Genomic DNA, 14,419 nt, shown 5'->3' on the forward strand with positions numbered 1-14,419 from the left:
AATACCTTTTAAAATATTTATAAAATAACAAAAATATATTGAAATTAGACGAAACTACTTGGGATTTCACTTCCTCGGTTAAGATTAATGTTGGATTTTGACGGAAGGGTTAATTTTACAAACTTTTGAAATGTAATACTTTTAAATTGACATTTTTTTTAAAAAAAATTGAAGGCCTATTTGGTTTATGAAATAGACATTGGAATCAAATGACTATTCCTATGAAATAACTATGTTTTTGTTTGGTCTCTAAGGGGTAGTTCAATCAGCTATGAACCACACTTCATGAAGTGGAGGTCACTAGTTTGAATTCTCATATCCTTCCTAGGAATAATTACTATTTCCTTACGTAAATAAATAACTATTCATCTAAAAAAAATTTAGAAGAATAACTATTCCTTAAGGAATTGATTTTTTTTTTTTTTCTAAAAACATTATTTTTTATTTTATTTTAAAATTAAAAAAAAAACAAACATAAAAAATAAAGTGGATAGTCAATAGTCCACCACCTATTGAATATTCAGTCAATTATATTTAAAGAGTATTTTTGTTCCATAAAAAAAAAAAAAAAAAAATACTCTTAAAATATAACTAACTAAATAAAGTTCTCCAAACACAAGACCAAACCCTTCAATTGTTTATCCTTTTGAACTCTTTGATCTGTGTCCATGAACATTATTCAAATCAAAGGACTTCAATATTCAAATAAATTGATTTTACGAGCTATTCATTACGAGTAATTATACACACTTCCAATTTTTTATATTTGCGGTGCACATGTTCGAGATTTATTTTGTAGATGATGGATATGAAGGGCATTATCTTGCCGAGATTTCCCGTCATAATTAACTTCTAAAATTATTATTAAATTAAAATTCAATAAAAATTTATAATTTTGAAATCCACTTAAAAATATAAAAGAAGATATATATTATTATTTTTTTTAATCTTTTACTCATCATCGAGTCGAATTTATCGAAACCTATATCGAGTTCGCGCGGTTCGTTTCACACACTCATCTGCTAATTACCAAAAAGAAGGAGAGAGAAAAAAAGGAAAAAAGCCCCGGCTTTTTTGTCGATCTTGGTGGCTAGGGTTAAGCCTCTCTCTCTCTCAAACCGTCGAACTAGGCCGACCTAGAACTCTCTGGGAGTGACCGCTGACCCTGGAAGATGCCAGCGGCCACGGTGGAAGTGGAGCCAGTGGAGCCGCAGTCACTGAAGAAGCTCAGCTTCAAGTCCCTCAAGCGAGCCCTCGACCTTTTCTCTCCTCTCCATGGCTACCTCGCTCCTCCTGACCCCGAGAGGTAAGCCTCCATTTTTCCCCCAAACCCAATTCGTTTTTTTCTTAGAACCCTAGGTTCATAGCATCCAGTTGATTGACTTCTTTTTTGTTTTTTTCTTTCTGAATTTCCATGCTGCAGCAAAAAAATTCGCATGAGCCACAAGGTCAGTGAATTTTAGATGTGTATGAAAGTAAAAAAAAAAGTCTCGGAATGTGTATACGTGAATGGTTTCGGTTTTGATGGCTTTTGAATGAAAGGGGTTGATTGGGTTTGTAGGTATGCCTCGAGTATGAAGGAATCAGAGCCGCAACGACGAGCCAACCATCTCGGGAGGCTAATGTCGTTCAACCTCCGGTGACGCCCAATATCCTTGCTCTTCCAGGTACTTTTTACACTCTATTGATAAAAGTTCCATGATTTTTGCGCACAAATTTGTATGTAATTAAGCCTTTCTAAGCGAACCAAGTTGCATTAATTAACATTACAAGGTCGGTTATTTTTTAAATTTTGGATATATTGGTACTGTTAGTGATTCTGTTAATGGAATTATATGTGATTATTGATTCTCTTAATGGAATTATATGCGAGTTGTGTTGCAGTACATGTGCTTCATTTTTTCTAATCATGTAGTAGTCCTATGTGATGTTGAAGAATCAAGGCGTTTTAAGTCTAATTTTTGTTTGTTGTGTTTCTTTTTAAAGAAAAAAAAAATTCCATTTGGTGAGGGAAATAAAATTCATGAAAAAATTCTGCCAGTGTATAAATTTTTACTGGAATGACATTGGTTTTAACTGTTATATTGGGATGTGTTATTATTGTTTTGAAGGTCCAGAAATTTCAAGTGATCACCAGCAGGGAGGAGCTCAAAATGCTCTAGTTGGTCCATCTATTCAACCAAAGGCATTGTACGTATTCTCTCTCTGTTTGAATAATAATCTGACAATCTGACTGTGGTGATGAGAAATTCTCAAGATATGGATTCAGGAGTGGTAATATAGAATAGTCTCATAACTCTGAAGCATACTAACAACCCCCCCTCCTTATTCTGTTTTATTAAACATTTTCTGTTGAAATCTTTTATATAGGAAACCTTTGCCATTGTATTGAACTATTGCTGATGATTCATGTTTTGTTTCCAGGAATGATGTAGGTCTACCTGCCAAAAGCACTGTAGTTGTTTCTACTTCGGGGTCATCTGAAAGGTTTTAGCTTCTTCTGTATTATGTTTATGAGATACATGCAAATGTCTAGCATATATTTTTTTGGGGATAACCAAAGAACCCATAATTTCACAAACAAGGATTTTGCGTTCTCCTAATAATTCGTTCTTAATTGCTTCTCATTTAATTATGTTACTTAGCATCATTTTATGCTTAAAAGTCTTAAAAAGAAAAACTGTAGTAATTTTTTGAAGGGCTGCTGTTCACAATATATTGTTGCAGACGAAGATAAATAAAATTTGATATGGTTGAAGAGTTGAAATTCTTTCAAGAGTATTTTCACATTGTGTTTGCTTTGATATGTTAACATTGATACATCTGACATCAGTTTGAAATTATTTGAGATCTTTAAAGGCCTTTCACCAGATTAATTTCATTATATTGCCTGGTATCTTGGCACATATGCCCCCTTTTGTTGAAATTCACATGCATCATGTGCCGATACACTTTAAACCTTTGTTATTGTATATTTTCCTTCAAAAATGCACTTAGGGAACATTAAAATTGATTTTTTCCCCCTTCTTTCCTGAAGATACCAGTAGGCAATTGATGGTTGATAGAGTATTGTAAACCTGTGTGCTGCAAAATCTTGCAAATCAATGCTATTTAATGGAATATAGCCCAATTTGGCTTATGTTGCTTTCATTTCCTTCTTGTAGGAACTTATCCACGTCTGCTATAATGGAAAGAATCCCAAGCAAATGGCCACGACCTGTATGGCATGCTCCATGGAAGACCTACCGGGTAAGCCTTTAAAAAAAAAAAAAAAAGTGATTAATGGATAGGCTGTTGGTGGTGGCACAATTGTTGTAGATTTTTTTAATTAAATTACATGATTGTATGAAAGTTTTATGATAGAAATTCTCCATTTTTTTATTTTTTTATTTATTTTTATTTTTATAAGTAATCAATTGTGTTCCTTTCTTTTTCCTGAAGAAACTTTCGTTGTAATTTTTTTTTTTTAAGTAATTTGTACATTTACAGAGAACTATAATTGTACATCCTTTTAGATAGTTAAAAATAAAGCGTTAAGTTCCTACTGAGAACATGCCATTAATATGTCCACAGTATTGGTTAATTTCTACACCAAATGTGGTATACATGCAATTAGTTAGGCTCATGTCTTAACGCAAAATAAAATTGAAGAGGGAAATAATGAATATGTGTGTGAGTGTCTAGGCAGCTAAAACCAAGGAAAAAAGTATTGGAAGTTCATATTGTTCTACTAACTATAATAAGTAGTGATTCATAACTCATTTTCATTAGTTTGGCCTTGCTTGGCTTACAAGTTAGGTTGGCTTGCTCCTCTTTGCAGGTTGACTTCTTTGATTGTGTTTGTTAACTGAATATGTTGCTAATGTTGGTTTTAAGCCTTTGTAACACTTTTCAATTATTTTGTAGGTCATCAGTGGCCACTTGGGATGGGTGAGATCTATTGCATTTGATCCTAGTAATACATGGTTTTGTACTGGCTCTGCAGATCGCACAATCAAGGTATCCAGCTTCAATTCAGTTAATCCAAATTAGTTCTAGAGAGTTGTTCTAAGGATTTGATATCATAATCATTTGAGCTTGCTTTGATGCCCTTCATAATTTGTCTTCTGCTTTTTGTTGTATTAAATTTACTGTCCCTGATATCTCTAGCATAACATTTTCTAAAAATTTATTGTCTAGTTTGAAAAAATTTATTTCTCATGCTTGTGGTAAATTTGGAAATGTATTGGGAGAACTTGGGCAGGAAATGGTAAATTTTTTTAACAAAGTTGACCCATCTAAAAAATTACTGTATTCCAAAGCTCCGATACTGCAAAAATGGATGGAGCAGGAGATGGTGAGTCTGTTTGGCAACACTTTTTGCCAAGCTTAACAAGCAACTTAAAACATAAAACACTCAAAACTATTTTTACCTTTGTGTCAAATTAAAACACTTTTTTCTAAACAAAAAACAAAAAGCAACCTCTAAAAGGTTTTGCCAAATGAATTCCGTATTTTTGAGATTTACAAACGGAAGACTTTTTTTGATAAGGAATATTTCTGAGATTTGAAAACTGAATATGGTTGTGCAATAATCCCAATGTCCCCCAATATTTTATACCTTGTGATCTATCTTTCTCTCATAAGAGAGTTGGCATTTCGTTGTAAGGCACAAGTACTGAGGTTTTTTCCCATTTGATTTTTGATTGACAAGATATGGGATGTGGGAAGTGGAAGGCTAAAACTCACACTAACAGGACATATTGAGCAAATACGAGGTCAGTTCCTTACGTTTTTCATGGTACGTCAAATTCCATTGGCTATCTGTGGTATGGTTAATGACCATATTAATCGAGAACTAACATGGTAAAAAATGTGTTTTATTTTGCAGGCCTTGCTGTCAGCAGCAAACATACATACATGTTTTCTGCTGGTGATGATAAACAAGTTAAATGTTGGGACCTTGAACAGAATAAGGTCAGAACCTCTATATAAATTCAAATGTTCAATGCTCTATTGTATTAGTAATTCTGGTTGTTAAGAATATATTTATTGCTTTTTAGGTTATCCGGTCTTATCATGGTCATCTAAGTGGTGTTTATTGCTTGGCTCTTCATCCCACTATTGACATTTTGCTCACTGGGGGACGTGATTCTGTCTGCCGGGTATGTGGTTTATCAGTATGATAGAAGTTCATAGAACTTCTCTCATAACAATTGCTATATTTTTAGCTTCTGACTACAATGATTGTGTGTGTGTTTTTAGTTCTTGGTAAGTTGGGATCAGAAAGATGATTTTATGATTTGATGGAACAACAATGTTTAGGTCTGGGATATTCGTAGCAAGGCGCAAATATTTGCTCTCTCTGGCCATGATAACACTGTTTGCTCAGTGTTTACTCGACCTACGGTATGCTGATTCTTTATCTGATTCACAGCTTTTTTCCTTTTCTTTTTCTTCATTCATGATGCTATATTTAGATACAAGGGCTGTCAACAATTTTGCTGCCTCATCTGTTTTATGTGGAATAGGACATAAGTAGAGTATCCTTTGGAAGTTCATTCCCACGTGAACTTAAATATATTGTTATTGTTAATTAGAGTATCATTTGAAAGTTCATCTGTTTTATGGAGATTACTATACATGTTCGGGGCTTTGTTATTGTTAATTCTATGTGAATTTTTGCATCAATGGGCGGGGATTTAGGTTATGTATGAAACTATGTTTCTTATGTTTCAGGATCCACAAGTTGTTACTGGCTCCCATGACTCGACCATCAAGTTCTGGGACCTCAGATTTGGTAATTTGGGATTTTTTGATTGATTTAATTTCTTAATTTCCATGATGATATTCATGTTTTTATTTATTTATTTTATACTATGCATTTGTTTATGTATAAATTGTTGCTTTGCAGGAAAAACAATGTTAACTCTCACCCACCATAAAAAGTCGGTGCGAGCAATGGCAGTGCATCCGAAAGAGTAAGTGCCTTTATGTATTACTTGTTAAATAATAAAGTTATGGCTTATAATTTCATGCTTTTATCAAAACATATTTATTAACAATTTTCTCTTTTTCTCAGGCATTGTTTCGCATCTGCATCAGCTGACAACATTAAGAAATTTAACCTTCCAAAAGGGGAATTTTGCCACAACATGCTGTGAGTTCTCATCCAACTTCTTCTTCTTTTTTTTTTTTTTGCATGTGAATTTGTGGACACTTTGCTTTTCTTGTCTGCTAAGATGTTAATATCGTGTCCATTTCTTTAATACGAGAGAGATTATGGTTGTTTTCTTTTTCTTTTTTAGGAATGTGATTGCCGATAGATGGCCATTTATTGATAGTCTGAAACAGCTAATAAGTGAAAGCTGCAAATTATGAATCCTAGAATTTGATGACTTTTTTGTTGGAAGGAAGAAAATTGTCTGCAAAATGAATGATGCTCTCATTTGTTTTGTAAGCATATATGTTTCCGTTACTTTTTACTCCATTTGAATTAACTTATGCTGCAATCTGTCAAAAATCAGTTGGTAAGATTCCACTCTAAGCATCCACTGAAATGGTTCACCACCCCCCCCCCCCCCCCCCCCCCCCCCCTTCCTTTTATTTTTTTCAAGTAGTAGTCATTTATTAAGTCTAATGATAAACTGATATTCTGAGGTTTTGGCCTTTTCTGAGCAGCTCTCAGCAAAAAACTATAATCAATGCAATGGCTGTCAATGAGGAGGGTGTGTTGGCAACAGGAGGTAGGATTTAATACACGTTGTTTGTAAATTTATAACTTCCATTGGAGCAATATGTTTCGGTGTCTGATGTCTAGGTGCACCATCTACATTTACTCTTTCATACCCTTGTTTTGGATCTTTTTTTGGAAAGATTAGGTGCTTGCTTGTAATTTCACACTGAAGTTGACAAGGTTTCTAGAAATAAATTGCTAAATCTTTCTAATCTTCCCTTGTTTTGTTTCTGTAAGGTGACAATGGGAGTTTGTGGTTCTGGGATTGGAAGAGTGGTCACAATTATCAGCAAGCCCAAACAATTGTACAGCCTGGTATTGTATTTTTTGCTTCTTTCTTTCTTTCTTTTTTGTTTTTTGTTTGTTTGTTTTTTTTTCTTTATCCTTTTCACTTTTTTGGTTGTGGGGGTGGCTTTAATAGGAGTCAGAGGTTAATCACTGATAAGTACTTTCTTTCAGGTTCACTGGATAGTGAAGCTGGGATATATGCTATTTCCTACGACCTAACTGGTTCAAGACTTATTACTTGTGAAGCTGACAAGACAATTAAAATGTGGAGAGAAGATGAGAATGCCACGCCAGAAACTCATCCCCTTAATTTTAGACCACCCAAAGATATTCGGCGGTTCTAGTGGTTGTCCTACTTTTTGCTCTGGTCGGTCGTGTCGTATCGTGCAGCTTGACATTGATTTGGCAAATGTGAAGCAAAGTTTGGTCCTCTAATTATCTGGCTACTTGATTTTAGCGGAACAGGCTGCTAATTCCTTCTATTAACCACAGAGTATGCAAGGCTGTCTGGGAAAGAATATTTGCAAGCGTTAATGTAGCATCATGGCCTACAGGTGGAAACTTCCAAAGATCTGCATAAATTTGGTTTAGGAAGAAGTGTGTGCTAAAATACTGAAAGATTTGGCCGTTCTTGTAGAGTAATTGTGTTCCTAAGTTTCCTTTTTGGTTGATGTGGCTCAAAGTTCAGGTAAACATTTCAAACATTTGGCCGACTCCCAAACTTCTTTGAAGTGATAGATGATAGTGTAAGGTTGGAAGTTTGGGTCAACGGAAATTTGGTGTGGCTTGAGAAAAGGATGTTTCAGTTTCAGTTATCAGTAGAAAATGTGATTACAGGTTTGTATGTTAGGCACATTTGATAATAGTTCTTCGGTAATAATAATAGGTTCAATCTAACTCTTTACTTGACCAAAAAAAAAGAAAAAAAAACTCGTATTTGCATTTACAGTTTTTTTCCAATTTCATTGATGATAGTAGTATGAAAGAGTTGAAGGATTTGGTTGTTTTGAGTTGGTCGGCACAAGTTGTGGTCATTGGGATATGGTTATTTGAACCTAATCATAGTTGTTGATTGAAACGAAGGTTGTCAAACTCAAACATACTCTTGCATGTGCAAACGTGGGGCTCCCCTTTTCTTCATAGGCAAAATAGGAAGGTTGGTCTGCGCCTAACACACACCGAAACTAGAGTCATTGACCGACCTGTCGTTGTTCTCACTACGCAGGCTCGGTTACCTGGCGGCTTAAGGAACATCACTTGTTTCTTTATTTCTTCAACATCAGACGATATTGTTTCCCAGAAGTCATAAGCAGAGGTTGTGCTGTGCTGAAAGGGGTTTAACTAAATTAGCACCCTCAAATCCACCGACTAGTTGCTTAATTTTGCATCCATGCAATTTGAGGTATGACATAATGACAAGGAATAATAATATATAGCCAATTACTACAATCCTCATTTCCTTCAGTCCCCGATTTGCTGCCTGCCACGATCAAACATGTCATGGATCAAAGGGGTGTGATGTCATTTCACTGTAAGCAGAACTTTCCCACTTCTAGGCTCTAGCATAATTTATCAAAAACAAAAAGAAAAAAAGAAAAAGAAAAAGAAAAAAGACGTGTGATGTAGATCTCGACAGAGTCGATCAACGACTCAACGTAATTAAGTGTCGAAATCTGCCAGGCAGTTTAGCCCGTCAGTTGACTTTTTTTTTTTTTTTTTTTTTTTTTTTTTTAAAAAAAAAATCTAAAAAAGGGCAGCTCTGAAATAGTGAAATTTAATTTGGGCCCGAAAATAAATAAAATAGATTTTAGTTACCTTTGCGTAACTGTTAACAAAGATCTAGTGGGATACATCCACGTGTCCATACCTTAAAAAGTTGCCAAACCCGCAAAGAAGCACGCATCTAAAAGGCGCCCTTCCTTGGAGCGATTATACGGCCAGATTTCCTGCATGGTATCTTCTTCAACCTCTTCATCAACCATAACGCTCACTCTCTCCCCCCCATAGCCCATAGAGCCCTGTTTCTCTCTCTCTCTCTCTCTCTCTGAGAAAATGATCTCCGAACTGATCCATAGAAGCCACAGTGCCCAAACCCCACAACCCATTAACCTTAATTCACCGAAATCCTCTAACCCTCCCCAAAACTCGGCGAACCCATTGCGGTACATCCTCCGGGAGCAGCGACTCCTGTTTGTGCTCGTCGGAATCGCCATAGCCACTCTCTTCTTCAGCTTTCTCCCACCGCATGGTCACCACCGGGTCATCCAATCAGAGCCGTCCAGGACTACTCGACGCGTGCTGTACGTGGAGCAGGGCAGCCATTACCATCCAGCGCTGGGCCTCGGGCACGTGATCAATGTGGGTGGGAGAGTGCCGCTGGGGCTGAAGAGGAAGACCCTGAGGGTTCTGGTTACTGGTGGGGCCGGCTTCGTCGGTAGCCACCTCGTGGACCGTCTGATGGACCGAGGGGACAGCGTGATCGTCGTGGATAACCTCTTCACGGGGAGGAAGGAGAATCTGGTGCACCATTTCGGAAACCCCAGGTTTGAGCTCATCAGGCACGACGTCGTCGAGCCGATTCTCTTGGAAGTTGACCAGATCTACCACCTCGCTTGCCCCGCCTCGCCTGTTCATTACAAGTACAATCCGGTCAAGACCATCATATCCTTTCCTTTTCAGTTGTCTGTTTGGTTCATGAGAAAATTTCGATACTATTTTACATCACATTTCATTTTGGGCATGTTCATTTTCTTTCGATTTTCATAAGTTTTGTTTATTTTTCTTTCATTCACGATAATTATTTTTTTCATATGGAAATTTTTTTTTATGAAAATTATTGATATTATGTAATTAATCAAAATGTGACGTTAATTACTTTTTACTTACCAAAAAAAAAAAAAAAAAAAGGAAATATAAGGAGTGTATCACAAAGATGAAAGATCCGTGTCACCCTTTCCTAATTATTTTTTACAACCTACAGATCGAGGCTCTCGTAGCGATTAATTTTCCTTAAAAAATAAAATACAAGTTTAAATTAGATTCTTCTGTTATAGAAAAATATTTTTTTGTTTTGGAGTCCTTGATTTTGTTTCTTCTACAAGACCAATGTGGTGGGGACACTTAACATGCTAGGACTGGCAAAAAGGGTGGGTGCACGGTTTTTGCTTACCAGCACCAGTGAGGTGTACGGTGATCCTCTGCAGCACCCCCAGTCTGAGACCTACTGGGGCAATGTCAATCCCATCGGTAAAACTCTCCCTCTCTCTCCCTCACTTTCACATCTACCTTTTGTAGACAATTTAATGCTGGGAGTAGAAGCTTGATGATTTTTCAATACATATACATAAGAAAAAGTCCTATTAGTAACGTCTGGAAGTCTGGAATATTGACGTTTTTGTTTGAAAAGTATTACTATTCAGACATCGCTATTCACGTAAAAGGGTATTTTTGGCAGGAGTAAGGAGCTGTTATGATGAGGGGAAGCGGACGGCGGAGACGTTGAGCATGGACTATCACCGAGGCCTTGGCATTGAGGTCAAATTAATTTGTTCTTAGTTAAACTACATTACAATTTCTTACTTAATTCCTTTTTCTTTTGAATTTTGGAAGCTTTAATTAATTGTGACGTTTTGCAGGTAAGAATTGCTCGAATTTTTAACACATATGGTCCACGTATGTGCATAGACGACGGTCGTGTTGTTAGCAATTTCGTAGCTCAGGTAAGCTTTTATATTTCTTTTCACTTGTCCTGTTTTTTTTTTTTCCTCTCTTCTTTATCTAATTATTTAAAAAATAAATAAAAAATAAAAATGTTCTAATTCTGTATTATGTTTGTTAATTTCATCAATTTACAAAGGCGCTAAGGAAGGAGCCACTGACTGTTTATGGTGATGGGAAACAAACAAGGAGTTTCCAATATGTTTCCGACCTGGTAATGCCGTTTTTTTTTTTAATAATAATAATAATAATTTTTTTAATTTTTTTAATTTTTTTTTTTTTTAATTCTATAAATTGCAACATGCATATGGTTTCCACCTTCTTCAATACTTTATTAAAAGGCTTTAATATTCGTCATTGACTTCATTATCATATTAAATTAAACTGTTCCAAGTGGCCCTTGCATGTGTATATTGGTCAGTGTTCCCGAGCATGACAACAACCAGATAATGCTCAATATAGTAAAACTATTATTGTTATTCTTTTGTGATGTTAACAGATAATCTTTTTCTACGCTTGTTGAAAAATGTCAATCATATCCATGGTAGTTTAACTAGTGTAGGTTGTTATATGGGGTCTCAGTTATGGCCGCAACCAGATAGTGTTCATATCATTTGGGATGGCCAAAGATATTCTTTTCTCTACTTGTTGAAAATGGAAAATATCTTATTCTTTTTTTTTCTTTTTCTTGTTAAAAGTTGAAAATATGAATCAGAAGTTGTCATGTGGGTCTCAATTATGGTTGTAGTACATTCTGGCTAAGGCTGCAGCCGTAGGCAGGGTTCCCCATCTTTCACTGTCATTCTTCAAGAACATGATCACTGGTCTATGCGATTTCTTTTTTGGTAAAAAAAAAAAAAAAAAGAAGCTTTTTTAATTTCTTTCTCTCTTCCTTATGATATTATTGCGAGGTGGTCAGAAGTGTCTTGTCTGTTGGGAGGTACGTAGGGGCACCATTATTTTAGGTGCTGTTAGCAACTTTCCTTGTTAGGAATTTCACCTCCCCTTTTGTTAAAAGTGGTGGATCTGAAGCAATCATCATTTGGATATAAAGGAAATAAGGTTAATGGAAAATGAGTTGTAACTTGAATTTCTTGTGTGTTCCTGTGGCTTTCCTCGTTGAAAACCTTTAGAGGTGTTTTGTTTCTAAAATGGTGAAAATCTATCATGTACGCAGATAGAAGTAAGCAGCAGGCACATGCATTTGCTATTATGATAATTTTTTTTTCTGTATTTCCCGTTTTGGATTTAGATCCCAGGTAATAAATTGTCTTATTGCATTGCAATCATATGAGAGGTCCAAATCCCATTTGTTCGGGCTGCCAGCCACTTATTGGAGCAAGTGAGGCCCAGGCAGGCAGCCGCTCACACGAGGCTGTCCTATTTACAATGTAATAAAGCAATCTCATTGCGGGATCCGACTCCTCTCTGTTTTCTCTGCTTCAACCTTTTCTCTTTTTCCTGAAAATAAAAACCACCATACAATCCTTATCCTAGTCTCTCTAGATTCTACTGCACAAGATATTTGTGGACATAGATTCTTCTTTCAAAACCCCCACCTGGTCCCCGTCAAACTAATTAGCAAACCTTCACTCTCCATGGAGTAATTAATGTTCTTTTGTAGGAAAATCCCTTCAAAATGCTGTGATTACAGAGCATTTTTTTGATGGGGGGATAGGAGATTTGAATCTTAGATATGAATCTTTTAGACATTTCCTTTTCATTATCCTATATACTTTATTCCTTTGTGGATGTATATGGTGGAGAAAGCAGGTGGTTGGGTTGCGGGGTAGGCTTTCTGACTGTACTGCTCTGATGTCCTCCAACTTTACATGCTCATTATTTATGGTGAATGTAAGGAACTGATGACAGATGTTGTGTTTGTATTTGCACAAACAATAGGTGGAAGGCCTAATGCGGCTGATGGAAGGTGACCATGTGGGTCCTTTCAATCTTGGGAACCCTGGTGAATTCACCATGCTTGAACTTGCTCAGGTAAATATATTTTACTCACATTTCTCTGTCTCACAAGATCATTTCTTTGTTCAGAATATTTACCATTTACAGTTGATTGTCATTACCATACTAATATTCCAGCAGCTACCGTAATTTTTCTATAAATAAGAACATTTGTATAATAAATAAAATCGAGTTAATCAGAGCACAACATAATCATTGAGGCAATTCACGGTGGATGTAGATGCCTGAGTGCCTATGCTCTTAGTACATAAAAAACTGTGCTAAACAAAATCGGTCCATTTAGTAAAAACCTCAAAAATCACTTTTTTTTTTTTTTTTTTTTCTTCTTCTAAAAAAACCCAAAACTGTGTTTTGGGAGAAGCTTAGAAGTAATTTTTTTTTTTTTTTCTTTCTAAAAAGCTCTTTCAACTTTTTTTTTTATAGACAAAAAACTTTATTTTCCAACACACGCAATCTCAAGCAGGTTCTAACACCAAAGCACTCCAAATTTTTTTGGGTTTTTTTATCTCTTTGCTATGTATATTGCACATGGGATATTCTTTATCTTAAAGTTCAAAAGAGGAAAAACGGTAATTAAGGAGAGTGAGTTGGATACTGGTTTGTGCAGGTGGTACAAGAGACTATAGATCCCAATGCAAAGATAGAGTTCAGGCCCAACACAGAGGACGACCCACATAAGAGAAAGCCAGATATCACCAAGGCCAAAGAGCTTCTTGGGTGGCAGCCAACCATATCCCTTCGCAAGGGGCTTCCTCTCATGGTTGAAGATTTCCGACAACGTATATTCGGCGACCACAAAGACACAACTGTTTACAAAGCCATAACGTCCGCAGCATAAATTTATGCATGTTGGGGGACATTGATTATTGATAATGAAATATAAAATAAATTAAAGAGGAACCCTTTGAGCACCTAAAACTTTCCTCACTACTACAGGAATAAATACTGGCAGCAGTTGTTCACAATTGCAAGGAAAAAAAAAAAAGATTATTTATTTTATGAGAGTGGTAGAGCGATCGATCTTTTGTATATGTAGAGCAATCTTCTTTGTCTGTTTATATATATATTTGAAATATTTTGAAGTTGTCAGTATCATTGACATTGCCCTATGTTGCTGTGTGACATTGTTAAAAAAATTTGGTTCTTGAATTTGTATGCATTGAGCCTTGTGTTGAAACAACATGTACAACATCATACATGTAAACAATTCCCTAGGAACTAGTTTTCTTTTTGAAGTGCCAAACATAATGTTAGAGCATGCAGGAGATTATGCTCTTGATATGTGAAAAGCAAATTAAAGTTGGGCATACTTTCTCAGTTTCAGCATCTCTAATTGTTCATTCTCTCCTAATGGCCTAGTATCTGATTCCTTGGCCCCCTTTGTATATAATGGGGTGGAGTGGGGTTGGCAAAACAGGTACCTGGCAAATAATAGGTACCTATTTATCATATGCATGTAACTATTTTTTAAGATATCTAGATGAACCTTATTATAAAAAAACATGCAAAAAATAAATAGGTTGTAAACAGGTCATGACAGGTATGTCAGCCATACTTCCTATAGCTTTACCTTGTCTTATTCAATGTTTTGCTTCCCCCTGCATTGCCATTTTTGGATTTGAGCCATAGTGGTTCGCAAATGGTTTGCCTCGATTATGCTTTTTGGTCTCCCCTTTTTTGGATGTTTAAATCGTCTTTGTTGCACGATTTTGTTTAAAT

General features: G+C 35.9%; 2 protein-coding genes across 3 annotated transcripts; both read left to right on the forward strand.

Annotated features, from left to right (window-relative positions):
* Positions 1 to 1,025: 1,025 nt before the first annotated feature.
* On the forward strand, positions 1,026 to 7,900 carry PRL1 (pleiotropic regulatory locus 1). The gene is made up of 17 exons (XM_059574011.2): positions 1,026 to 1,306; positions 1,424 to 1,448; positions 1,562 to 1,667; positions 2,112 to 2,190; positions 2,425 to 2,487; positions 3,165 to 3,249; positions 3,907 to 3,999; positions 4,694 to 4,757; positions 4,871 to 4,956; positions 5,043 to 5,144; positions 5,305 to 5,388; positions 5,719 to 5,779; positions 5,894 to 5,960; positions 6,062 to 6,139; positions 6,661 to 6,725; positions 6,953 to 7,030; positions 7,175 to 7,900. Exons 1-17 carry the CDS (start codon positions 1,173 to 1,175, stop codon positions 7,345 to 7,347), a joined length of 1,443 nt encoding a protein of 480 aa, XP_059429994.2. The 5' UTR covers positions 1,026 to 1,172; the 3' UTR covers positions 7,348 to 7,900.
* A 1,043-nt stretch (positions 7,901 to 8,943) lies between these two features.
* Positions 8,944 to 13,689, forward strand: LOC132184311 (UDP-glucuronic acid decarboxylase 2). 2 transcript variants are annotated; one of them, XM_088513055.1, is made up of 7 exons: positions 8,944 to 9,688; positions 10,105 to 10,249; positions 10,458 to 10,537; positions 10,639 to 10,722; positions 10,860 to 10,934; positions 12,623 to 12,715; positions 13,308 to 13,689. In XM_088513055.1, exons 1-7 carry the CDS (start codon positions 9,056 to 9,058, stop codon positions 13,536 to 13,538), a joined length of 1,341 nt encoding a protein of 446 aa, XP_088369181.1. In that variant the 5' UTR covers positions 8,944 to 9,055; the 3' UTR covers positions 13,539 to 13,689. The 2 variants fall into 2 exon arrangements, with proteins under 2 accessions (XP_088369181.1, XP_088369180.1); XM_088513054.1 differs by having other exon boundaries at positions 9,025 to 9,664; positions 10,102 to 10,249.
* Positions 13,690 to 14,419: the final 730 nt, after the last annotated feature.

This window comes from Corylus avellana, chromosome 2, assembly GCF_965113065.1.
Source record: "Corylus avellana chromosome 2, dhCorAvel1.hap1.2, whole genome shotgun sequence".
NCBI lineage: Eukaryota > Viridiplantae > Streptophyta > Magnoliopsida > Fagales > Betulaceae > Corylus > Corylus avellana.

Excerpts from the sequence above, each read along its gene's own strand:
- PRL1 (XM_059574011.2), top strand. The coding sequence starts at position 1,173 with ATGCCAGCGGCCACGGTGGAAGTGGAGCCAGTGGAGCCGCAGTCACTG. Across the intron at positions 2,191-2,424 it reads TCTATTCAACCAAAGGCATT|GAATGATGTAGGTCTACCTG; the intron begins GTACGTATTCTC and ends TTTTGTTTCCAG. Across the intron at positions 5,389-5,718 it reads CAGTGTTTACTCGACCTACG|GATCCACAAGTTGTTACTGG; the intron begins GTATGCTGATTC and ends CTTATGTTTCAG.
- LOC132184311 (XM_088513055.1), top strand. The coding sequence starts at position 9,056 with ATGATCTCCGAACTGATCCATAGAAGCCACAGTGCCCAAACCCCACAA. Across the intron at positions 10,723-10,859 it reads TTAGCAATTTCGTAGCTCAG|GCGCTAAGGAAGGAGCCACT; the intron begins GTAAGCTTTTAT and ends CAATTTACAAAG. Across the intron at positions 10,935-12,622 it reads TCCAATATGTTTCCGACCTG|GTGGAAGGCCTAATGCGGCT; the intron begins GTAATGCCGTTT and ends CACAAACAATAG.